General features: G+C 50.2%; 1 protein-coding gene across 1 annotated transcript; it reads left to right on the top strand.

Moving 5' to 3' along the window:
- The first annotated feature begins 144 nt into the window (after positions 1-144).
- LOC135824081 (hornerin-like) lies at positions 145-23,746 on the top strand. Its single transcript, XM_065336916.1, has 18 exons — positions 145-175; positions 1,916-2,956; positions 3,183-3,353; positions 4,156-5,205; positions 5,432-5,602; positions 6,425-7,471; positions 7,698-7,868; positions 8,770-9,039; positions 9,287-9,546; positions 10,007-10,139; positions 11,062-12,099; positions 12,326-12,496; positions 13,283-14,332; positions 14,559-14,729; positions 20,710-21,714; positions 21,941-22,111; positions 22,943-23,221; positions 23,469-23,746. The coding sequence occupies exons 1-18, from the start codon at positions 145-147 to the stop codon at positions 23,744-23,746; spliced, it is 8,508 nt and encodes a 2,835-aa protein (XP_065192988.1).
- Positions 23,747-23,895: the final 149 nt, after the last annotated feature.

Raw genomic sequence — 23,895 nt, forward strand, 5'->3', positions numbered from 1 at the left:
CGCTGGTACGCCCATTCGCGGACGTATGCACTCACGTTCTAGCACTGACTGTGCACGCACGCCTCTGATACTTATGATAAGTTATCTGCACCACTCTGTTGCTGTGCTATAGCTCCCACCTAGCGGTGTGGGACACCCCATGCTATGGCGGTGTGGGACACCCCAGACCATGGCGGTGTGGGACACCCCATGCCATGGCGGTGTGGGACACCCCATGCCATGGCGGTGTGGGACACCCCATGCCATGGCGGTGTGGGACACCCCATGTGTGCACGCACGCTCCGACTACATGCGATTCAAACCCTTCTCGGTGTCACTAAGGGAAAACAAACATGCGAAGGGCACGCATTTGAACTACGTACATGTAGCTGAAGCGCTTGAATACCACACTAAGGTCATTCGGCTGACCAACGCGGAATTTGGGGGCATTCGGCGGCTTGGTCTGATTCCTAGCTTGTTGGTAACCGGCTTGAGGTTTCCAAGGTTGCTATGACAACGTGCAGTCATGCGCAGGGCCACCCAACATGCGTTGGGGGCCCAGGAAAGACAGAAACGCGTTGCTAGGCAACAGCAAAAGCGCTCAGCGAGTATCACGCTACTCATGCAGCACGCACGCTGGCTTAGGGTATCACGCTACCCTTGCGCTGCGGGGTACCACATTGCCCCTCGCTGGAATCAGACCCGCGCCCCGGATACCTTGCGCTGGCCTCCTGACGGCCAAACTCAACCAACTTGCGCGCTGTGACTGGGGTTGTGCATGCCTTAGCAACATAATGTGGCCCAGGTCGGCAGACTTTCAATTAGCCAAGCGAGCTACCCAGGCCAGGGCGCATGATCACTATTCGCAGCACTTATCGTCCATGCAGCAGTCGGGATAAAATCGGTTGTGGCGACAAACGCGATTAGGCCGGCTGCAGGGACGCCGTAATGTCGCACTCGCCCCAGCACCATTCAAACAGTTCCCTTTGGCAGTTCACGGCACGAACTTCAACAAAGCCCCGTGAATGCGTACTAGGGGAAGGCTAGACAGCATGTCTCTAGACATCAATAGGCATCGTATGAAAAGCCAGTCAATAGCACTAAAGAGCGAAAGCCTTTGTCACGGTTCGGTTTCACTCGCGCACCGGGCCCGAGCTGCCAGCGCAAACAAATGCCGGGCGCGAGCTGGCAGCACGAACAAACACCGTACTCACACGAGACCGCTGGGCCAACGGATGGCCACAGCCATCAAAAACAGGAACAAACCCATCCACGGCTCTTTCTCTTGCTAGCTGTGCTGCTGCGTGCATCCAACTGTTTTGCAATTTCTCCCTCCCACCCACGCCTCTTGATCTGTCCTAGCTCACTATTCTGGACAAATATTAATTCAATTGCAATGAAGCGCCGGGGGCCGGCGGGGGCATTCGGCGGCTTGGTCTGATTCCTAGCTTGTTGGTAACCGGCTTGAGGTTTCCAAGGTTGCTATGACAACGTGCAGTCATGCGCAGGGCCACCCAACATGCGTTGGGGGCCCAGGAAAGACAGAAACGCGTTGCTAGGCAACAGCAAAAGCGCTCAGCGAGTATCACGCTACTCATGCAGCACGCACGCTGGCTTAGGGTATCACGCTACCCTTGCGCTGCGGGGTACCACATTGCCCCTCGCTGGAATCAGACCCGCGCCCCGGATACCTTGCGCTGGCCTCCTGACGGCCAAACTCAACCAACTTGCGCGCTGTGACTGGGGTTGTGCATGCCTTAGCAACATAATGTGGCCCAGGTCGGCAGACTTTCAATTAGCCAAGCGAGCTACCCAGGCCAGGGCGCATGATCACTATTCGCAGCACTTATCGTCCATGCAGCAGTCGGGTTAATAGTATAACATGATGTTGTTTCTGTGTTTGTGTGTGTATTTCGTGCATTGTCTTTGTGTGCAGGAGGCTGTGTAGAAAGAGGTGGTGTGTTGGACGTAGCATTCATACTGGATGCTTCAGGTAGCGTTGGTGATGGCAATCTTGCTAAGATGGTGAGCTTCACAAAGAAGATGATGGATCGATTTTCGGTGGCAACAAATCGTGGAGAAGACGGGCGGTCTGCATGGAGGCGACAGCAGCTGAGCAACATGAGCAGTAGTGGCAGCAGTGACAGCGGCGGCGGCAGCAGCAGCAGCAGGAGCAGCAGCAGTAACAATTGGAGAAACGACAGCTCTGGTACTGGCGCTGTGGGTCGGAGTCAAAGCCGATTTGGAGTACTTCGCTACAACAATAGTGCGAATGTTGTGTTCGGCTTTGATATGTACTTGAATCTAAGTTCAGTGCTGTCAGCTATGGATGGGATGGCCAAGGTGACAAAAGGCTGTACCAACACAAGTGGTGCTCTAGAAGTAGCAGGAATTGACTTATTTGGCTTGTCAATGAGCTGCACATCTCTGGGTTGTCACCGCAATTCTTCGTGCAGGTCTTATTGCGGGAGTGCATCCGGCAGCAGCGGAAGCAGCAGCAGCAGCCGTGGCAGTGGAGGTGGAAGTAGTAGTCAGAATGGCAGAGGAAGCAGCGGAAGCAGCAGTGGCAGCAGCAGCAGCAGTGGCAGCAGCAGCAGTAGCGGCCGTGGCAGCAGCAGCAGCAGCAGCAGCAGCCGTGGTAGCGGCAGCAGCAGCAGCAGCTCAGGGTCGTCATCTTCTGGTGATCGAGGACGAGGACGAGGAAGAAGGAGCAGCTCAAGCGGTGTCAGAAGACGAGAAGTTATTGTGCTGTTGAGTGACGGAAACTCCAATGTTGGTGGCAATCCTTCGGCCTGCGCTTCTGAGCTGCGTGCTAAGAACATCGAGGTGTTTGCAGTGGGCATCGGTAACGGAATAGACCGGTCAGAGTTGGAAAGCATCGCAAGCCTGCCATATCCTAAGCACGTGTTATCGGTGCAGAGTTTTGATGCATTGGAGGAGACTGTGCTGAAGAAACTGGAGCAATTTGTGTGCCCAGGTGAGCAAGAGCATGGTCAGCGAGAACAGTCTTGCATGACTCAGACTGCTATACATGTAATATGTTTTGTTGAATTGAAAAGGTACTGTACTTGCCGCGTGTACTGTACATGCTAACAGTTCAGTTCTGTATGAAGAAGCCAACAGGCAGCTAGTATGCACGGAGGATGTTGGTGTTTGGTGAGTCGTGTTTTCATGTGCGTGTGTGCGTTGTTGGATGTGTTTAGTTCGTGGCTGGGATGCATGGAGTAGCTGGTCGCAGTGCAGTTCCAGCTGTGGCGGCGGGATACAGAGAAGAAGTCGAGAATGCGGAAGCAATGAGAGCAGTCTGTGTGTGGGGGAGAGCAGGCAACAGCGCAAGTGTGGCAGCGTAGCTTGTCCATCAACTCGTAAGGAAGGTGAGTTTGACACAGAGACAGAGACAGAGACAGAGAGAGAGAGAATGAGAGAGAGAACTTGATAAAATGAGAGATCAAGAGAGAAATGGAAGTTTTATTTCTCGTCGGCCGGACGCAGGGGAGATAGACAAGAAATGCAATCTTGCGCAACACTCTTTTTTCTGTTTTTATGCTTCAAATATGGCATCAATGCTTTTCTTTATTGTTCCTTCTTTTCCTGGTTCCTCAGTCAGTTCTTGAGTCTCAGCAGTGTCTGTGCGCTCCCACGCTTCAGTTCTGTGCCCCCAAATTTGTTTTCAAAAGCAAGTTTGCTTCGATGTGCTTTGAAATGCTTGCATGATGTCATATCGTCACTGGAATCATACACCGGGTTATTTCCCTCGCTGCTGCGTCCGTCGGTGCGAGGGTTCTTTCCCGGCTGGCTCGGTCCATGTAAATTAATCTGACGGTCCTAAATGGTTGTTCAGTGATCATGGCTTATTTCTGGATCCGTTTGAACATCGTAGATCATTTGAGTCCCTATGATCGATCAGGCTGCGACCACCTACCCCTCAATCTGTGTCCAGTTTTCCTTGTTTTTTTTTATGTCTCTCTGTATGACAGTAGATGTGGACTGAAAAAAGAAAGAATACTAATAATTATGATGTTAAAAAAGAGAAGAAAACACATGAGAACGAGTTATGCAGCAACTATCCACGACTGTAATAAGATGATGAACAGTCAGAAAGAGCCGCGTTAATAGTATAACATGATGTTGTTTCTGTGTTTGTGTGTGTATTTCGTGCATTGTCTTTGTGTGCAGGAGGCTGTGTAGAAGGAGGTGGTGTGTTGGACGTAGCATTCATACTGGATGCTTCAGGTAGCGTTGGTGATGGCAATTTTGCTAAGATGGTGAGCTTCACAAAGAAGATGATGGATCGATTTTCGGTGGCAACAAATCGTGGAGAAGACGGGCGGTCTGCATGGAGGCGACAGCAGCTGAGCAACATGAGCAGTAGTGGCAGCAGTGACAGCGGTGGCGGCAGCAGCAGCAGCAGCAGCAGGAGCAGCAGCAGTAACAATTGGAGAAACGACAGCTCTGGTACTGGCGCTGTGGGTCGGAGTCAAAGCCGATTTGGAGTACTTCGCTACAACAATAGTGCGAACGTTGTGTTCGGCTTTGATATGTACTTGAATCTAAGTTCAGTGCTGTCAGCTATGGATGGGATGGCCAAGGTGACAAAAGGCTGTACCAACACAAGTGGTGCTCTAGAAGTAGCAGGAATTGACTTATTTGGCTTGTCAATGAGCTGCACATCTCTGGGTTGTCACCGCAATTCTTCGTGCAGGTCTTATTGCGGGAGTGCATCCGGCAGCAGCGGAAGCAGCAGCAGCCGTGGCAGTGGAGGTGGAAGTAGTAGTCAGAATGGCAGAGGAAGCAGCGGAAGCAGCAGTGGCAGCAGCAGCAGCAGTGGCAGCAGCAGCAGCAGTAGCGGCCGTGGCAGCAGCAGCAGCAGCAGCAGCAGCAGCCGTGGTAGCGGCAGCAGCAGCAGCAGCTCAGGGTCGTCATCTTCTGGTGATCGAGGACGAGGACGAGGAAGAAGGAGCAGCTCAAGCGGTGTCAGAAGACGAGAAGTTATTGTGCTGTTGAGTGACGGAAACTCCAATGTTGGTGGCAATCCTTCGGCCTGCGCTTCTGAGCTGCGTGCTAAGAACATCGAGGTGTTTGCAGTGGGCATCGGTAACGGAATAGACCGGTCAGAGTTGGAAAGCATCGCAAGCCTGCCATATCCTAAGCACGTGTTATCGGTGCAGAGTTTTGATGCATTGGAGGAGACTGTGCTGAAGAAACTGGAGCAATTTGTGTGCCCAGGTGAGCAAGAGCATGGTCAGCGAGAACAGTCTTGCATGACTCAGACTGCTATACATGTAATATGTTTTGTTGAATTGAAAAGGTACTGTACTTGCCACGTGTACTGTAGATCATAACGGTTCAGTTCTGTATGAAGAAGCCAACAGGCAGCTAGTATGCACGGAGGATGTTGGTGTTTGGTGTGTCGTGTTTTCATGTGCGTGTGTGCGTTGTTGGATGTGTTTAGTTCGTGGCTGGGATGTATGGAGTAGCTGGTCGCAGTGCAGTTCCAGCTGTGGCGGCGGGATACAGAGAAGAAGTCGAGAATGCGGAAGCAATGAGAGCAGTCTGTGTGTGGGAGAGAGCAGGCAACAGCGCAAGTGTGGCAGCGTAGCTTGTCCATCAACTCGTAAGGAAGGTGAGTTTGACACAGAGACAGAGACAGAGAGAGAGAGAGAGAGAATGAGAGAGAGAATGAGAGAGAGAGAGACAGAGAGAGAGAGAACTTGATAAAACGAGAGATCGAGGGAGAAATAGAAGTTTTATTTCTCGTCGGCCGGACGCAGGGGAGATAGACAAGAAATACATTCTTGCGCAACACTCTTTTTCTGTTTTTCTGCTTCAAATATGGCATCAATACTTTTCTTTATCGTTGCTTCTTTTCCTGGTTCCTCAGTCAGTTCTTGAGTCTCACCAGTGTCTGTGCGCTCCCACGCTTCAGTTCTGTGCACCCCAAATTTGTTTTTAAAAGCAAGTTTGCTTTGCTGTGCTTTGAAATGCTTGCATGATGTCATATCGTCACTGGCATCATACACCGGGTTATTTCCCTCACTGCTGCGTCCGTCGGTGTGAGGGTTCTTTCCCGGCTGGCTCGGTCAATGTAAATTAATCTGACGGTCCTAAATGGTTGTTCAGTGATCATGGCTTATTTCTGGATCCGTGTGAACATCGTTGATCATTTGAGACACTCTGATCGATCAGCCTGCGACCACCTACCCCTCAATCTGTGTCCAGTTGTCCTTGTTTTATTTGTCTCTCTGTAGGACAGTAGATGTGGACTGAAAAAAGAAAGAAAACTAATATGATGTTAAAAAAGAGAAGAAAACACACGAGACTGAGTTATGCAGCAACTATCCACGACTGTAAGAAGATGATAAACAGTCAGAAAGAGCGTTAATAGTACAACATGATGTTGTTTCTGTGTTTGTGTGTGTATTTCGTGCATTGTCTTTGTATGCAGGAGGCTGTGTAGAAAGAGGTGGTGTGTTGGACGTAGCATTCATACTGGATGCTTCAGGTAGCGTTGGTGATGGCAATTTTGCTAAGATGGTGAGCTTCACAAAGAAGATGATGGATCGATTTTCGGTGGCAACAAATCGTGGAGAAGACGGGCGGTCTGCATGGAGGCGACAGCAGCTGAGCAACATAAGCAGTAGTGGCAGCAGTGACAGCGGCGGTGGCGGCAGCAGCAGTAGCAGCAGCAGCAGCAGCAGTAACAATTGGAGAAACGACAGCTCTGGTACTGGCACTGTGGGTCGGAGTCAAAGCCGATTTGGAGTACTTCGCTACAACAATAGTGCGAATGTTGTGTTCGGCTTTGATATGTACTTGAATCTAAGTTCAGTGCTGTCAGCTATGGATGGGATGGCCAAGGTGACAAAAGGCTGTACCAACACAAGTGGTGCTCTAGAAGTAGCAGGAATTGACTTATTTGGCTTGTCAATGAGCTGCACATCTCTGGGTTGTCACCGCAATTCTTCGTGCAGGTCTTATTGCGGGAGTGCATCCGGCAGCAGCGGAAGCAGCAGCAGCCGTGGCAGTGGAGGTGGAAGTAGTAGTCAGAATGGCAGAGGAAGCGGCGGAAGCAGCAGTGGCAGCAGCAGCAGCAGTAGCGGCCGTGGCAGCAGCAGCAGCAGCAGCCGTGGTAGCAGCAGCAGCAGCAGCCATGGAAGCAGCAGCAGCAGCAGCAGCTCAGGGTCGTCATCTTCTGGTGATCGAGGACGAGGACGAGGAAGAAGGAGCAGCTCAAGCGGTGGCAGAAGACGAGAAGTTATTGTGGTGTTGAGTGACGGAAACTCCAATGTTGGTGGCAATCCTTCGGCCTGCGCTTCTGAGCTGCGTGCTAAGAACATCGAGGTGTTTGCAGTGGGCATCGGTAACGGAATAGACCGGTCAGAGTTGGAAAGTATCGCAAGCCTGCCATATCCTAAGCACGTGTTATCGGTGCAGAGTTTTGATGCATTGGAGGAGACTGTGCTGAAGAAACTGGAGCAATTTGTGTGCCCAGGTGAGCAAGAGCATGGTCAGCGAGAACAGTCTTGCATGACTCAGACTGCTATACATGTAATATGTTTTGTTGAATTGAAAAGGTACTGTACTTGCCACGTGTACTGTACATGCTAACAGTTCAGTTCTGTATGAAGAAGCCAACAGGCAGCTAGTATGCACGGAGGATGTTGGTGTTTGGTGTGTCGTGTTTTCATGTGCGTGTGTGCGTTGTTGGATGTGTTTAGTTCGTGGCTGGGATGTATGGAGTAGCTGGTCGCAGTGCAGTTCCAGCTGTGGCGGCGGGATACAGAGAAGAAGTCGAGAATGCGGAAGCAATGAGAGCAGTCTGTGTGTGGGAGAGAGCAGGCAACAGCGCAAGTGTGGCAGCGTAGCTTGTCCATCAACTCGTAAGGAAGGTGAGTTTGACACAGAGACAGAGACAGAGAGAGAGAGAGAGAGAATGAGAGAGAGAATGAGAGAGAGAGAGAGAGAGAACTTGATAAAACGAGAGATCGAGGGAGAAATAGAAGTTTTATTTCTCGTCGGCCGGACGCAGGGGAGATAGACAAGAAATGAAATCTTGCGCAACACTCTTTTTCTGTTTTTCTGCTTCAAATATGGCATCAATGCTTTTCTTTATCGTTGCTTCTTTTCCTGGTTCCTCAGTCAGTTCTTGAGTCTCACCAGTGTCTGTGCGCTCCCACGCTTCAGTTCTGTGCACACCAAATTTGTTTTTAAAAGCAAGTTTGCTTTGATGTGCTTTGAAATGCTTGCATGATGTCATATCGTCACTGGCATCATACACCGGGTTATTTCCCTCACTGCTGCGTCCGTCGGTGTGAGGGTTCTTTCCCGGCTGGCTCGGTCAATGTAAATTAATCTGACGGTCCTAAATGGTTGTTCAGTGATCATGGCTTATTTCTGGATCCGTGTGAACATCGTTGATCATTTGAGACACTCTGATCGATCAGCCTGCGACCACCTACCCCTCAATCTGTGTCCAGTTGTCCTTGTTTTTTATGTCTCTCTGTATGACAGTAGACGTGGACTGAAAAAAGAAAGAATACTAATAATTATGATTTGAAACTCGCATGTTGAGCCATAAATAAATGTAGAAAGGCAAAGGACATATGGATACAATAATTTCTACAATAATTATGATGTTAAAAAAAGAGAAGAACACACATGAGAACGAGTTATGCAGCAACTATCCACGACTGTAAGAAGATGATAAATAGTCAGAAAGAGCGTTAATAGTACAACATGATGTTGTTTTTGTGTTTGTGTGTGTATTTCGTGCATTTACTTTGTATGCAGGAGGCTGTGTAGAAAGAGGTGGTGTGTTGGACGTAGCATTCATACTGGATGCTTCAGGTAGCGTTGGTGATGGCAATTTTGCTAAGATGGTGAGCTTCACAAAGAAGATGATGGATCGATTTTCGGTGGCTACAAATCGTGGAGAAGACGGGCGGTCTGCATGGAGGCGACAGCAGCTGAGCAACATAAGCAGTAGTGGCAGCAGTGACAGCGGCGGTGGCGGCGGCAGCAGCAGCAGCGGCAGTAACAATTGGAGAAACGACAGCTCTGGTACTGGCGCTGTGGGTCGGAGTCAAAGCCGATTTGGAGTACTTCGCTACAACAATAGTGCGAATGTTGTGTTCGGCTTTGATATGTACTTCAATCTAAGTTCAGTGCTGTCAGCTATGGATGGGATGGCAAAGGTGACAAAAGGCTGTACCAACACAAGTGGTGCTCTAGAAGTAGCAGGAATTGACTTATTTGGCTTGTCAATGAGCTGCACATCTCTGGGTTGTCACCGCAATTCTTCGTGCAGGTCTTATTGCGGGAGCGCATCCGGCAGCAGCGGAAGCAGCAGCCGTGGCAGTGGAGGTGGAAGTAGTAGTCAGAATGGCAGAGGAAGCGGCGGAAGCAGCAGTGGCAGCAGCAGCAGCAGCAGCGGCCGTGGGAGCAGCAGCAGCAGCCGTGGTAGCAGCAGCAGCAGCAGCAGCAGCTCAGGGTCGTCATCTTCTGGTTATCGAGGACGAGGACGAGGAAGAAGGAGCAGCTCAAGCGGTGGCAGAAGACGAGAAGTTTGTGTGGTGTTGAGTGACGGAAACTCCAATGTTGGTGGCAATCCTTCGGCCTGCGCTTCTGAGCTGCGTGCTAACAACATCGAGGTGTTTGCAGTGGGCATCGGTAACGGAATAGACCGGTCAGAGTTGGAAAGCATCGCAAGCCTGCCATATCCTAAGCACGTGTTATCGGTGCAGAGTTTTGATGCATTGGAGGAGACTGTGCTGAAGAAACTGGAGCAATTTGTGTGCCCAGGTGAGCAAGAGCATGGTCAGCGAGAACAGTCTTGCATGACTCAGACTGCTATACATGTAATATGTTTTGTTGAATTGAAAAGGTACTGTACTTGCCGCGTGTACTGTAGATCATAACGGTTCAGTTCTGTATGAAGAAGCCAACAGGCAGCTAGTATGCACGGAGGATGTTGGTGTTTGGTGTGTCGTGTTTTCATGTGCGTGTGTGCGTTGTTGGATGTGTTTAGTTCGTGGCTGGGATGTATGGAGTAGCTGGTCGCAGTGCAGTTCCAGCTGTGGCAGCGGGATACAGAGAAGAAGTCGAGAATGCGGAAGCAATGAGAGCAGTCTGTGTGTGGGAGAGAGCAGGCAACAGCGCAAGTGCGGCAGCGTAGCTTGCCCATCAACTCGTAAGGAAGGTGAGTTTGACACAGAGACAGAGACAGACAGAGAGAGAATGAGAGAGCAAGAGAGAGAACTTGATAAAACAAGAGATCGAGGGAGAAGTAGAAGTTTTATTTCTCGGCGGCCGGACGCAGGGGAGATAGACAAGAAATGAAATCTTGCGCAACACTCTTTTTCTGTTTTTCTGCTTCAAATATGGCATCAATGCTTTTCTTTATTATTGCTTCTTTTCCTGGTTCTTCAGTCAGTTCTTGAGTCTCACCAGTGTCTGTGCGCTCCCACGCTTCAGTTCTGTGCACCCCAAATTTGTTTTTAAAAGCAAGTTTGCTTTGATGTGTTTTGAAATGCTTGCATGATGTCATATCGTCACTGGCATCATACACCGGGTTATTTCCCTCACTGCTGCGTCCGTCGGTGCGAGGGTTCTTTCCCGACTGGCTCGGTCCATGTAAATTAATCTGACGGTCCTAAATGGTTGTTCAGTGATCATGGCTTATTTCTGGATCCGTGTGAACATCGTTGATCATATGAGACACTCTTATCGATCAGGCTGCGACCACCTACCCCTCAATCTGTGTCCAGTTGTCCTTGTTTTTTATGTCTCTCTGTATGACAGTAGACGTGGACTGAAAAAAGAAAGAATACTAATAATAATGATTTGAAACTCGCATGTTGAGCCATAAATAAATGTAGAAAGGAAAAGGACATAATTATGGATACAATAATTTCTCCAATAATTATGATGTTAAAAAAGAGAAGAACACACATGGGAACGAGTTATGCAGCAACTATGCACGACTGTAAGAAGATGATAAACAGTCAGAAAGAGCGTTAATATTATAACATGATGTTGTTTCTGTGTTTGTGTGTGTATTTCGTGCATTGTCTTTGTATGCAGGAGGCTGTGTAGAAAGAGGTGGTGTGTTGGACGTAGCATTCATACTGGATGCTTCAGGTAGCGTTGGTGATGGCAATTTTGCTAAGATGGTGAGCTTCACAAAGAAGATGATGGATCTATTTTCGGTGGCAACAAATCGTGGAGAAGACGGGCGGTCTGCATGGAGGCGACAGCAGCTGAGCAACATAAGCAGTAGTGGCAGCAGTGACAGCGGCGGTGGCGGCGGCAGCAGCAGCAGGAGTAGCAGCAGCAGTAACAATTGGAGACACGACAGCTCTGGTACTGGCGCTGTGGGTCGGAGTCAAAGCCGATTTGGAGTACTTCGCTACAACAATAGTGCGAATGTTGTGTTCGGCTTTGATATGTACTTGAATCTAAGTTCAGTGCTGTCAGCTATGGATGGGATGGCCAAGGTGACAAAAGGCTGTACCAACACAAGTGGTGCTCTAGAAGTAGCAGGAATTGACTTATTTGGCTTGTCAATGAGCTGCACATCTCTGGGTTGTCACCGCAATTCTTCGTGCAGGTCTTATTGCGGGAGTGCATCCGGCAGCAGCGGAAGCAGCAGCAGCCGTGGCAGTGGAGGTGGAAGTAGTAGTCAGAATGGCAGAGGAAGCGGCGGAAGCAGCAGTGGCAGCAGCAGCAGCAGCAGCGGCCGTGGAAGCAGCAGCAGCAGCAGCAGCAGCAGCAGCAGCCGTGGTAGCAGCAGCAGCAGCAGCAGCTCAGGGTCGTCATCTTCTGGTTATCGAGGACGTGGACGAGGAAGAAGGAGCAGCTCAAGCGGTGGCAGAAGACGAGAAGTTATTGTACTGTTGAGTGACGGAAACTCCAATGTTGGTGGCAATCCTTCGGCCTGCGCTTCTGAGCTGCGTGCTAACAACATCGAGGTGTTTGCAGTGGGCATCGGTAACGGAATAGACCGGTCAGAGTTGGAAAGCATCGCAAGCCTGCCATATCCTAAGCACGTGTTATCGGTGCAGAGTTTTGATGCATTAGAGGAGACTGTGCTGAAGAAACTGGAGCAATTTGTGTGCCCAGGTGAGCAAGAGCATGGTCAGCGAGAACAGTCTTGCATGACTCAGACTGCTATACATGTAATATGTTTTGTTGAATTGAAAAGGTACTGTACTTGCCGCGTGTACTGTACATGCTAACAGTTCAGTTCTGTATGAAGAAGCCAACAGGCAGCTAGTATGCACGGAGGATGTTGGTGTTTGGTGTGTCGTGTTTTCATGTGCGTGTGTGCGTTGTTGGATGTGTTTAGTTCGTGGCTGGGATGTATGGAGTAGCTGGTCGCAGTGCAGTTCCAGCTGTGGCGGCGGGATACAGAGAAGAAGTCGAGAATGCGGAAGCAATGAGAGCAGTCTGTGTGTGGGAGAGAGCAGGCAACAGCGCAAGTGCGGCAGCGTAGATTGTCCATCAACTCGTAAGGAAGGTGAGTTTGACACAGAGACAGAGAGAGAGAATGAGAGAGCAAGAGAGAGAACTTGATAAAACGAGAGATCGAGGGAGAAGTAGAAGTTGTATTACTCGTCGGCCGGACGCAAGGGAGATAGACAAGAAATGAAATCTTGCGTAACACTCTTTTTCTGTTTTTCTGCTTCAAATATGTCATCAATGCTTTTCTTTATTGTTGCTTCTTTTCCTGGTTCCTCAGTCAGTTCTTGAGTCTCACCAGTGTCTGTGAGCTCCCACGCTTCAGTTCTGTGCACCCCAAATTTGTTTTTAAAAGCAAGTTTGCTTTGATGTGCTTTGAAATGCTTGCATGATGTCATATCGTCACTGGCATCATACACCGGGTTATTTCCCTCACTGCTGCGTCCGTCGGTGCGAGGGTTCTTTCCCGACTGGCTCGGTCCATGTAAATTAATCTGACGGTCCTAAATGGTTGTTCAGTGATCATGGCTTATTTCTGGATCCGTGTGAACATCGTTGATCATTTGAGACACTCTGATCGATCAGGCTGTGACCACCTACCCCTCAATCTGTGTCCAGTTGTCCTTGTTTTTTATGTCTCTCTGTATGACAGTAGATGTGGACTGAAAAAAGAAAGAATACTAATATGACGTTAAAAAAGAGAAGAAAACACACGAGAACGAGTTATGCAGCAACTATCCACGACTGTAAGAAGTTGATAAACAGTCAGAAAGAGCGTTAATAGTACAACATGATGTTGTTTCTGTGTTTGCGGGTGTATTTCGTGCATTGTCTTTGTATGCAGGAGGCTGTGTTGAAAGAGGTGGTGTGTTGGACGTAGCATTCATACTGGATGCTTCAGGTAGCGTTGGTGATGGCAATTTTGCTAAGATGGTGAGCTTCACAAAGAAGATGATGGATCGATTTTCAGTGGCAACAAATCGTGGAGAAGACGGGCGGTCTGCATGGAGGCGACAGCAGCTGAGCAACATAAGCAGTAGTGGCAGCAGTGACAGCGGCGGTGGCGGCAGCAGCAGTAGCAGCAGCAGCAGCAGCAGCAGTAACAATTGGAGAAACGACAGCTCTGGTACTGGCACTGTGGGTCGGAGTCAAAGCCGATTTGGAGTACTTCGCTACAACAATAGTGCGAATGTTGTGTTCGGCTTTGATATGTACTTGAATCTAAGTTCAGTGCTGTCAGCTATGGATGGGATGGCCAAGGTGACAAAAGGCTGTACCAACACAAGTGGTGCTCTAGAAGTAGCAGGAATTGACTTATTTGGCTTGTCAATGAGCTGCACATCTCTGGGTTGTCACCGCAATTCTTCGTGCAGGTCTTATTGCGGGAGTGCATCCGGCAGCAGCGGAAGCAGCAGCCGTGGCAGTGGAGGTGGAAGTAGTAGTCAGAATGGCAGAGGAAGCGGCGGAAGCAGCAGTGGCAGCAGCAGCAGCAGTAGCGGCCGTGGCAGCAGCAGCAGCAGCAGCAGCCGTGGTAGCAGCAGCAGCAGCAGCCGTGGAAGCAGCAGCAGCAGCAGCAGCTCAGGGTCGTCATCTTCTGGTGATCGAGGACGAGGACGAGGAAGAAGGAGCAGCTCAAGCGGTGGCAGAAGACGAGAAGTTATTGTGGTGTTGAGTGACGGAAACTCCAATGTTGGTGGCAATCCTTCGGCCTGCGCTTCTGAGCTGCGTGCTAACAACATCGAGGTGTTTGCAGTGGGCATCGGTAACGGAATAGACCGGTCAGAGTTGGAAAGCATCGCAAGCCTGCCATATCCTAAGCACGTGTTATCGGTGCAGAGTTTTGATGCATTGGAGGAGACTGTGCTGAAGAAACTGGAGCAATTTGTGTGCCCAGGTGAGCAAGAGCATGGTCAGCGAGAACAGTCTTGCATGACTCAGACTGCTATACATGTAATATGTTTTGTTGAATTGAAAAGGTACTGTACTTGCCGCGTGTACTGTACATGCTAACAGTTCAGTTCTGTATGAAGAAGCCAACAGGCAGCTAGTATGCACGGAGGATGTTGGTGTTTGGTGTGTCGTGTTTTCATGTGCGTGTGTGCGTTGTTGGATGTGTTTAGTTCGTGGCTGGGATGTATGGAGTAGCTGGTCGCAGTGCAGTTCCAGCTGTGGCGGCGGGATACAGAGAAGAAGTCGAGAATGCGGAAGCAATGAGAGCAGTCTGTGTGTGGGAGAGAGCAGGCAACAGCGCAAGTGTGGCAGCGTAGCTTGTCCATCAACTCGTAAGGAAGGTGAGTTTGACACAGAGACAGAGACAGAGAGAGAGAGAGAGAATGAGAGAGAGAGAGAGAGAACTTGATAAAACCAAAGATCGAGGGAGAAATAGAAGTTTTATTTCTCGTCGGCCGGACGCAGGGGAGATAGACAAGAAATACATTCTTGCGCAACACTCTTTTTCTGTTTTTCTGCTTCAAATATGGCATCAATGCTTTTCTTTATCGTTGCTTCTTTTCCTGGTTCCTCAGTCAGTTCTTGAGTCTCACCAGTGTCTGTGCGCTCCCACGCTTCAGTTCTGTGCACCCCAAATTTGTTTTTAAAAGCAAGTTTGCTTTGATGTGCTATGAAATGCTTGCATGATGTCATATCGTCACTGGCATCATACACCGGGTTATTTCCCTCACTGCTGCGTCCGTCGGTGCGAGGGTTCTTTCCCGGCTGGCTCGGTCCATGTAAATTAGTCGGACGGTCCTAAATGGTTGTTCAGTGATCATGGCTTATTTCTGGATCCGTGTGAACATCGTTGATCATTTGAGACACTCTGATCGATCAGGCTGCGACCACCTACCCCTCAATCGGTGTCCAGTTGTCCTTGTTTTTTATGTCTCTCTGTATGACAGTAGATGTGGACTGAAAAAAGAAAGAATACTGATATGATGTTAAAAAAGGGGAAGAAAACACATGAGAACGAGTTATGCAGCAACTATCCACGACTGTAAGAAGATGATAAACAGTCAGAAAGAGCGTTAAGGCCACACCGTTCTTTATCTATGTTTCGCGTCACCCGCGCGCATGTATTTCAGAGCCGGAGTTTAAAAAAATTATAAAAAAATGGAACAAAAAAATGGTTAAAAAATGTTAGCATCCCCCCACCTCACAACAGAGCAACCGAGTTTTGCATTAAGCTGGGAGTGCCGATTCGAGCAACTGGTATAATGGCTCGCAGCTGAGCCAGCAAATGACTCCGCTTGGAGCAGGCGAATGACTCCGCATGGAGCCGGCAAATGACTCCGCATGGAGCCGGCAAATGACTCCGCATGGAGCCGGCAAATGACTCCGCATGGAGCAGGCGAATGACTCCGCATGGAGCCGGCAAATGACTCCGCATGGAGCCGGCGAATGACTCTGCATGGAGCCGGCGAATGACTCCGCATGGAGCCGGCAATTGACTCCGCATGGAGCCAGCGAATGACTCCGCATGGAGCCGCCGAATTACTCCGCATGGAGCTGCGAATTACTCCGCATGGAGCCGCCGAATGACTCCGCATGGAGCCGCCAATGCCTCCGCATGGAGCCGCCAATGACTCTGAATAGAGCCGCCAAATGCTAGATATATAGAGATGCATAACCAGTTGAGAGCATATATTCTCATGGACTATACAGATACCGTCATGTGTGCGCCAGAAACATGAGTTGAGCTAGTGGGTGGGAGGGTGGGAAGGAAATTGTTTCGGGAACACCTGTTCCGCAAGTTGCACGCTCGAAAGTCCAAACAGCAATGACATGAAAGAGACATTGTACAGGATATTGAAGGGCGCGTGCCCACGTGACTCGCGCATGCGTGCAGGTTGGGCCAGCTCGCTGGGCTGGCTGCTAACTCGCGTTAGCATGCTAACGCTCATTTAGCATCCCCCCACCTCACAACAGAGCAACCGAGTTTTGCATTAAGCTGGGAGTGCCGATTCGAGGAACTGGTATAATGGCTCGCAGCTGAGCCAGCAAATGACTCCGCTTGGAGCAGGCGAATGACTCCGCATGGAGCCGGCAAATGACTCCGCATGGAGCCGGCAAATGACTCCGCATGGAGCCGGCAAATGACTCCGCATGGAGCAGGCGAATGACTCCGCATGGAGCCGGCAAATGACTCCGCATGGAGCCGGCGAATGACTCTGCATGGAGCCGGCGAATGACTCCGCATGGAGCCGGCAATTGACTCCGCATGGAGCCAGCGAATGACTCCGCATGGAGCCGCCGAATTACTCCGCATGGAGCTGCGAATTACTCCGCATGGAGCCGCCGAATGACTCCGCATGGAGCCGCCAATGCCTCCGCATGGAGCCGCCAATGACTCTGAATAGAGCCGCCAAATGCTAGATATATAGAGATGCATAACCAGTTGAGAGCATATATTCCATAAATCGGCACTCCCAGAGCGGATCACAAAGTGCAGCTACCTGTGATATTTGTAAGCAGTGCAAGCTCGGTAACGATTGACTAACAGGAACTCGATATCATGGGCTGAGGCCATTGCCACAGCCACCCATGCTTTGGCTGCTGGTGGCCTCTGAATGTTACTCGGGCAGACATGGCTTTCCACCTTCCCGCCTCTCTGAATATCGAGTCCGGCAGCTGATTCGAAACGAGTGGCCGGTGTATGACGCCAGGCCATAGCCACAACTGATGAGCAAGATTTTCGCAGTTGCTGCAAAGCCGATCGATTGGCATCTGCTGCTGGTGCCGCTAGCTTTTGCAGGTGCTGCCACAATTGCAAACCACTCTTTGCGATTGGCTGGTCTGCTTGATTGACTGTCCATTGCCCTATCCCCGGTTGCAATTGTTTGCGCACCAGCCAAGTGCACCACTTGCATCAGTGAATAGCAGCAAGTTGGGGGACGGCGTCCACTTAGGATGTAGGAAGAAGGACCGGCCGTTCTCCTATTCCAGGAGCTCAGGCCATCAGCGAAGGTATTTGAGGCACTCTTCGGAGAGCTTGATCAGGTAATACGGCTGCCGGTACCAGTTGGCAAGTGACCACAATCTGCAATGCGCGTCCTGGGACTATCACTCTTGTAGCAAACGAGAGCTTTCCCAGAAGATACTCGAGTTGACATTGGGTATTTGAAGCTGTGTTGAGAGTGGCCCGTAGGAGGTCATGAAGCTTGGCAAGTTCGTCCTTCGGCAGACTGATGTGAGCGTGCGGGTGTCCAGGATGACGCCGATAAACGTCAGGACGTGGGCTGGACCCTCCACTTTTGCTGACGCCAGAGAAACACCGAGGTATGTAAACGCACGGCGCCGAGTAGCGAGTTGCTGGCGAGCTAACACAGGTCCAGAGCATACATCGAGGAAGCACTTTTGCTGACGCCAGAGAAACACCGAGGTATGTAAACGCACGGCGCCGAGTAGCGAGTTGCTGGCGAGCTAACACAAGTCCAGAGCATGCATGGAGACAGAAACGTTAGTCGAGGTATTTCCTGTAATGGGAAGATGCCAATAACGTCAGGACTTGAGCTGGACCCTCCACTTTTGCTGGGGCCAGAGAAACACCGAGGTGTGTAAACGCTCGGAGCAGAATAGCGAGTTGCTGGCGAGGTAACACAAGTCCAGAGCATGCATTGAGGAAGTACCATTAATTGAGGTATTCCCCGTAATGCAACAGGCGTGGGAGTGCGAACTGCCCGCACACAATCCATTCACTGGCGGATGCGACAGAGTTCCATATAGCTGGCCTGGAGCGTAGTACAGTCTGAAGGGCAGGACGCTCTCATAACAGTATTGATCCTGCTGCCAGCGGTTCAACAAGGGCCACTCCTCCGGGAATTCGGCAGAATGCACTTTTAACATTGATCTGAGCAAGATACAGCAGGGCGAGCAATTGTCTAATCATGTTTGCAGCATTGTCATCTTGACATTGTGGAGAGACACGGTCTGCTGGAATGTAATCGTTGACACTTCGACCCTCCAGGCTTTACAAAGGGTGTGTCGTGTGTAACTTCCCGTTCGTCTAGGAACCGCATCTACGCCGGAACAGCACAGAGGGGAAAAAGGGGGTGAAGAACACGGGCCAGCTGTTTCTAGCTTGCTGCAAGAAACGGATCGGCCAGCTGTTTCAAGCCTGCTGCAAGAAACGGATCGTTGCGCAGAAATATAATCTGGGTTAGCATGTGACCGTGTTAAATTCAATGGATCCCAGTTAGTTGAGTGGTTGCCGATGAAACCTACCACAACCCCACAATTACGACCATGTGCAACATACCTCCGGAGCATAGGATCAGGATGTGAGTCCAGTAATTTTGAGAAGTGAGAAACTGAGTGCTTGCACAGTTACTGATGAGGCCTTACACTTTGCCCTGGGATGCTCCTGTCGGCACTGGAGGTAGCACTGCCTGAGCTGACGCGTGCAAGCGCCGTACTCGTAGTAGCGGCATACGGTTGCGGTACGTGATGCGGATCTGTACTGGTGAGTAGGACGAAATGCGCACGGAAATGCTGGCGAGTGCACTGAGCTGCACTGCTGGCAGGCGGGTCGTGCTGTTCCAGTACACCGCGAGGCGCAGTTGCCACAAGTTGATATTGATAACCTGGCTTTGGAGATTTATTTTATTTTCCATTGCTATCAGGTTCGGCTTAATTCCCTCTGTGCTACGCTGATGAGTCCACAAAGGACGAAACAGTTGTCCGCAGATTGAGTATTGATAACGTCCAGTTTCTAGGTGGCAAAAACTGGCGATTGGCCGCGACGATCGTGGCCAAATACGTCCACAGGCGCTCGTGAAACGCGGTGAGGAACAGTGGAACACAGACCATTCATGAACACTGTCCAGGTCTCAACTCAAGTGCTACCGTCATCAGCCTACGAAGCGCAGTTCTGGGTTCGGATTCAAATAAATGCTAGTGCGCCAGAAGAGCAACATATGAGGGGCTACGGAGTTGGAACGTCGCCGGAGCTGGACTGACTGCAACTGTATCGGGCAGCAGGAAATCGAGGTCCACGAACTCGCCTCTCTGGACGCGATCGAGAAGGGCCCATAGGACAGTCAGGTTCACCTGCTGTTGGTGCTGCATGCGCATATGGCGGTCGTCACTGCACCGGGCTCCCAGTAGGGTCCGGCCTGCTGGCGGCGAGCGGCGATACGGATCCAAGTAGAGCGAGGAGAAGCTGGGTGGCGTTGGTGACGGCAGTGGACAACTCCCGTTGTTACTTCCAACAGAAAATCAAAGTCCACGAACTCGCCTCTCTGGATACGAATTACGATCGTCAGGCTCGCGCCTGCTGTTGCAGTGGTGGTCTGCGTGGCGGCCGTCGCTGCGTTCGCAGTAGGCGGGCGGCGGAGCCAGGTAGAGCGAGGCGATCCTGAGAGGTTGGACGCCGGTTGGTGACGACGACATTGTTTCAAGCCAGGCACAAACAAGGGTCGCTGAGATCGCGTGGAGGTACTTCATTTCAGGAAACCTGATGATGGCGCAAGCTAAAAAACCACAGTCGACGTTCCACTGTAGACGACGACTTTGTTTCAGGCACCAACAGGCACCAACAGGCGTCATTGAAGTCTGAATTGAAACGTAGAGATTCGAGAATGCAAGCTTGAAAGTCTAACGAAAGGAAATTGTTTCGGGAACACCTGTTCCGCAAGTTGCACGCTCGAAAGTCCAAACAGCAATGACATGAAAGAGACATTGTACAGGATATTGAAGGGCGCGTGCCCACGTGACTCGCGCATGCGTGCAGGTTGGGCCAGCTCGCTGGGCTGGCTGCTAACTCGCGTTAGCATGCTAACGCTCATCAATACAATTGTAATGCAAACCCAGAAAACCGGGAAATGTAACCCAAAAGAAAAAAAAAGAACATTAGTGTTACACGTAACTATTATGTTGGCATCAATTACATATTTGTTCTATTTATCGCATGATTGTACTCAGCTCACACACATGTACATGTACATGTGTGTCATATAAGCTGGGCCGTAAGTCACACAATATTAATGATCATGATGCCGGCTGTGTTTGGACCACAAGCATGGCAGAGGGGATACACTCATGTATTCATGTACATGTCAATGTACATGAACAGTGCCGTGTCGCTTCACTGTACACAAATGCAATGCACGTACACTGGTTTTTTTTGGATGGCTTTTATATTTGTTTCGCCCTCCCTCATTGATTTCATCGAATAAGGTGACGCGAAACATAGAAAAAAACCAGCAAGGCCTAATATATCACATGATGTTGTTTCTGTGTTTGTGTGTGTATTTCGTGCATTGTCTTTGTATGCAGGAGGCTGTGTAGAAAGAGGTGGTGTGTTGGACGTAGCATTCATACTGGATGCTTCAGGTAGCGTTGGTGATGGCAATTTTGCTAAGATGGTGAGCTTCACAAAGAAGATGATGGATCGATTTTCGGTGGCAACAAATCGTGGAGAAGACGGGCGGTCTGCATGGAGGCGACAGCAGCTGAGCAACATAAGCAGTAGTTTCAACAGTGACAGCGGCGGTGGCGGCGGCAGCAGCAGCAGCAGCAGAAGTAACAATTGGAGAAACGACAGCTCTGGTACTGGCGCTGTGGGTCGGAGTCAAAGCCGATTTGGAGTACTTCGCTACAACAATAGTGCGAATGTTGTGTTCGGCTTTGATATGTACTTGAATCTAAGTTTAGTGCTGTCAGCTATGGATGGGATGGCCAAGGTGACAAAAGGCTGTACCAACACAAGTGGTGCTCTAGAAGTAGCAGGAATTGACTTATTTGGCTTGTCAATGAGCTGCACATCTCTGGGTTGTCACCGCAATTCTTCGTGCAGGTCTTATTGCGGGAGTGCATCCAGCAGCAGCGGAAGCAGCAGCCGTGGCAGTGGAGGTGGAAGTAGTAGTCAGAATGGCAGAGGAAGCGGCGGAAGCAGCAGTAGCAGCAGCAGCAGCAGTAACGGCCGTGGCAGCAGCAGCAGCAGCCGTGGTAGCAGCAGCAGCAGCTCAGGGTCGTCATCTTCTGGTGATCGAGGACGAGGACGAGGAAGAAGGAGCAGCTCAAGCGGTGGCAGAAGACGAGAAGTTATTGTGGTGTTGAGTGACGGAAACTCCAATGTTGGTGGCAATCCTTCGGCCTGCGCTTCTGAGCTGCGTGCTAACAACATCGAGGTGTTTGCAGTGGGCATCGGTAACGGAATAGACCGGTCAGAGTTGGAAAGCATCGCAAGCCTGCCATATCCTAAGCACGTGTTATCGGTGCAGAGTTTTGATGCATTGGAGGAGACTGTGCTGAAGAAACTGGAGCAATTTGTGTGCCCAGGTGAGCAAGAGCATGGGCAGCGAGAGCAGTCTTGCATGACTCAGACTGCTATACATGTAATATGTTTTGTTGAATTGAAAAGGTACTGTACTTGCCACGTGTACTGTAGATCATAACGGTTCAGTTCTGTATGAAGAAGCCAACAGGCAGCTAGTATGCACGGAGGATGTTGGTGTTTGGTGTGTCGTGTTTTCATGTGCGTGTGTGCGTTGTTGGATGTGTTTAGTTCGTGGCTGGGATGTATGGAGTAGCTGGTCGCAGTGCAGTTCCAGCTGTGGCGGCGGGATACAGAGAAGAAGTCGAGAATGCGGAAGCAATGAGAGCAGTCTGTGTGTGGGAGAGAGCAGGCAACAGCGCAAGTGTGGCAGCGTAGCTTGTCCATCAACTCGTAAGGAAGGTGAGTTTGACACAGAGACAGAGACAGAGAGAGAGAGAGAGAGAGAGAGAGAGAGAGAGAGAGAGAGAGAGAATGAGAGAGAGAGAGAGAGAGAACTTGATAAAACGAGAGATCAAGGGAGAAATAGAAGTTTTATTACTCGTCGGCCGGACGCAAGGGAGATAGACAAGAAATGAAATCTTGCGCAACACACTTTTTCTGTTTTTCTGCTTCAAATATGTCATGAATGCTTTTCTTTATTGTTGCTTCTTTTCCTGGTTCCTCAATCAGTTCTTGAGTCAGACCAGTGTCTGTGCGCTCCCACGCTTCAGTTCTGTGCACCCCAAATTTGTTTTTAAAAGCAAGTTTGCTTTGATGTGCCTTGAAATGCTTGCATGATATCATATCGTCACTGGCATCATACACCGGGTTACTTCCCTCACTGCTGCGTCCGTCGGTGCGAGGGTTCTTTCCCGACTGGCTCGGTCCATGTAAATTAATCTGACGGTCCTAAATGGTTGTTCAGTGATCATGGCTTATTTCTGGATCCGTGTGAACATCGTTGATCATTTGAGACACTCTGATCGATCAGGCTGCGACCACCTACCCCTCAATCTGTGTCCAGTTGTCCTTGTTTTTTTATGTCTCTCTGTATGACAGTAGATGTGGACTGAAAAAAGAAAGAATACTAATATGATGTTAAAAAAGAGAAGAAAACACACGAGACTGAGTTATGCAGCAACTATCGACGACCGTAAGAAGTTGATAAACAGTCAGAAAGAGCGTTAATAGTACAACATGTTGTTGTTTCTGTGTTTGTGGGTGTATTTCGTGCATTGTCTTTGTATGCAGGAGGCTGTGTTGAAAGAGGTGGTGTGTTGGACGTAGCATTCATACTGGATGCTTCAGGTAGCGTTGGTGATGGCAATTTTGCTAAGATGGTGAGCTTCACAAAGAAGATGATGGATCTATTTTCGGTGGCAACAAATCGTGGAGAAGACGGGCGGTCTGCATGGAGGCGACAGCAGCTGAGCTACATAAGCAGTAGTGGCAGCAGTGACAGCGGCGGTGGCGGCGGCAGCAGCAGCAGGAGTAGCAGCAGCAGTAACAATTGGAGACACGACAGCTCTGGTACTGGCGCTGTGGGTCGGAGTCAAAGCCGATTTGGAGTACTTCGCTACAACAATAGTGCGAATGTTGTGTTCGGCTTTGATATGTACTTGAATCTAAGTTCAGTGCTGTCAGCTATGGATGGGATGGCCAAGGTGACAAAAGGCTGTACCAACACAAGTGGTGCTCTAGAAGTAGCAGGAATTGACTTATTTGGCTTGTCAATGAGCTGTACATCTCTGGGTTGTCACCGCAATTCTTCGTGCAGGTCTTATTGCGGGAGTGCATCCGGCAGCAGCGGAAGCAGCAGCCGTGGCAGTGGAGGTGGAAGTAGTAGTCAGAATGGCAGAGGAAGCGGCGGAAGCAGCAGTGGCAGCAGCAGCAGCAGCAGCGGCCGTGGAAGCAGCAGCAGCAGCAGCAGCAGCAGCCGTGGTAGCAGCAGCAGCAGCAGCTCAGGGTCGTCATCTTCTGGTTATCGAGGACGTGGACGAGGAAGAAGGAGCAGCTCAAGCGGTGGCAGAAGACGAGAAGTTATTGTACTGTTGAGTGACGGAAACTCCAATGTTGGTGGCAATCCTTCGGCCTGCGCTTCTGAGCTGCGTGCTAACAACATCGAGGTGTTTGCAGTGGGCATCGGTAACGGAATAGACCGGTCAGAGTTGGAAAGCATCGCAAGCCTGCCATATCCTAAGCAC

The sequence above is a fragment of the Sycon ciliatum genome, chromosome 1, assembly GCF_964019385.1.
Source record: "Sycon ciliatum chromosome 1, ocSycCili1.1, whole genome shotgun sequence".
NCBI lineage: Eukaryota > Metazoa > Porifera > Calcarea > Leucosolenida > Sycettidae > Sycon > Sycon ciliatum.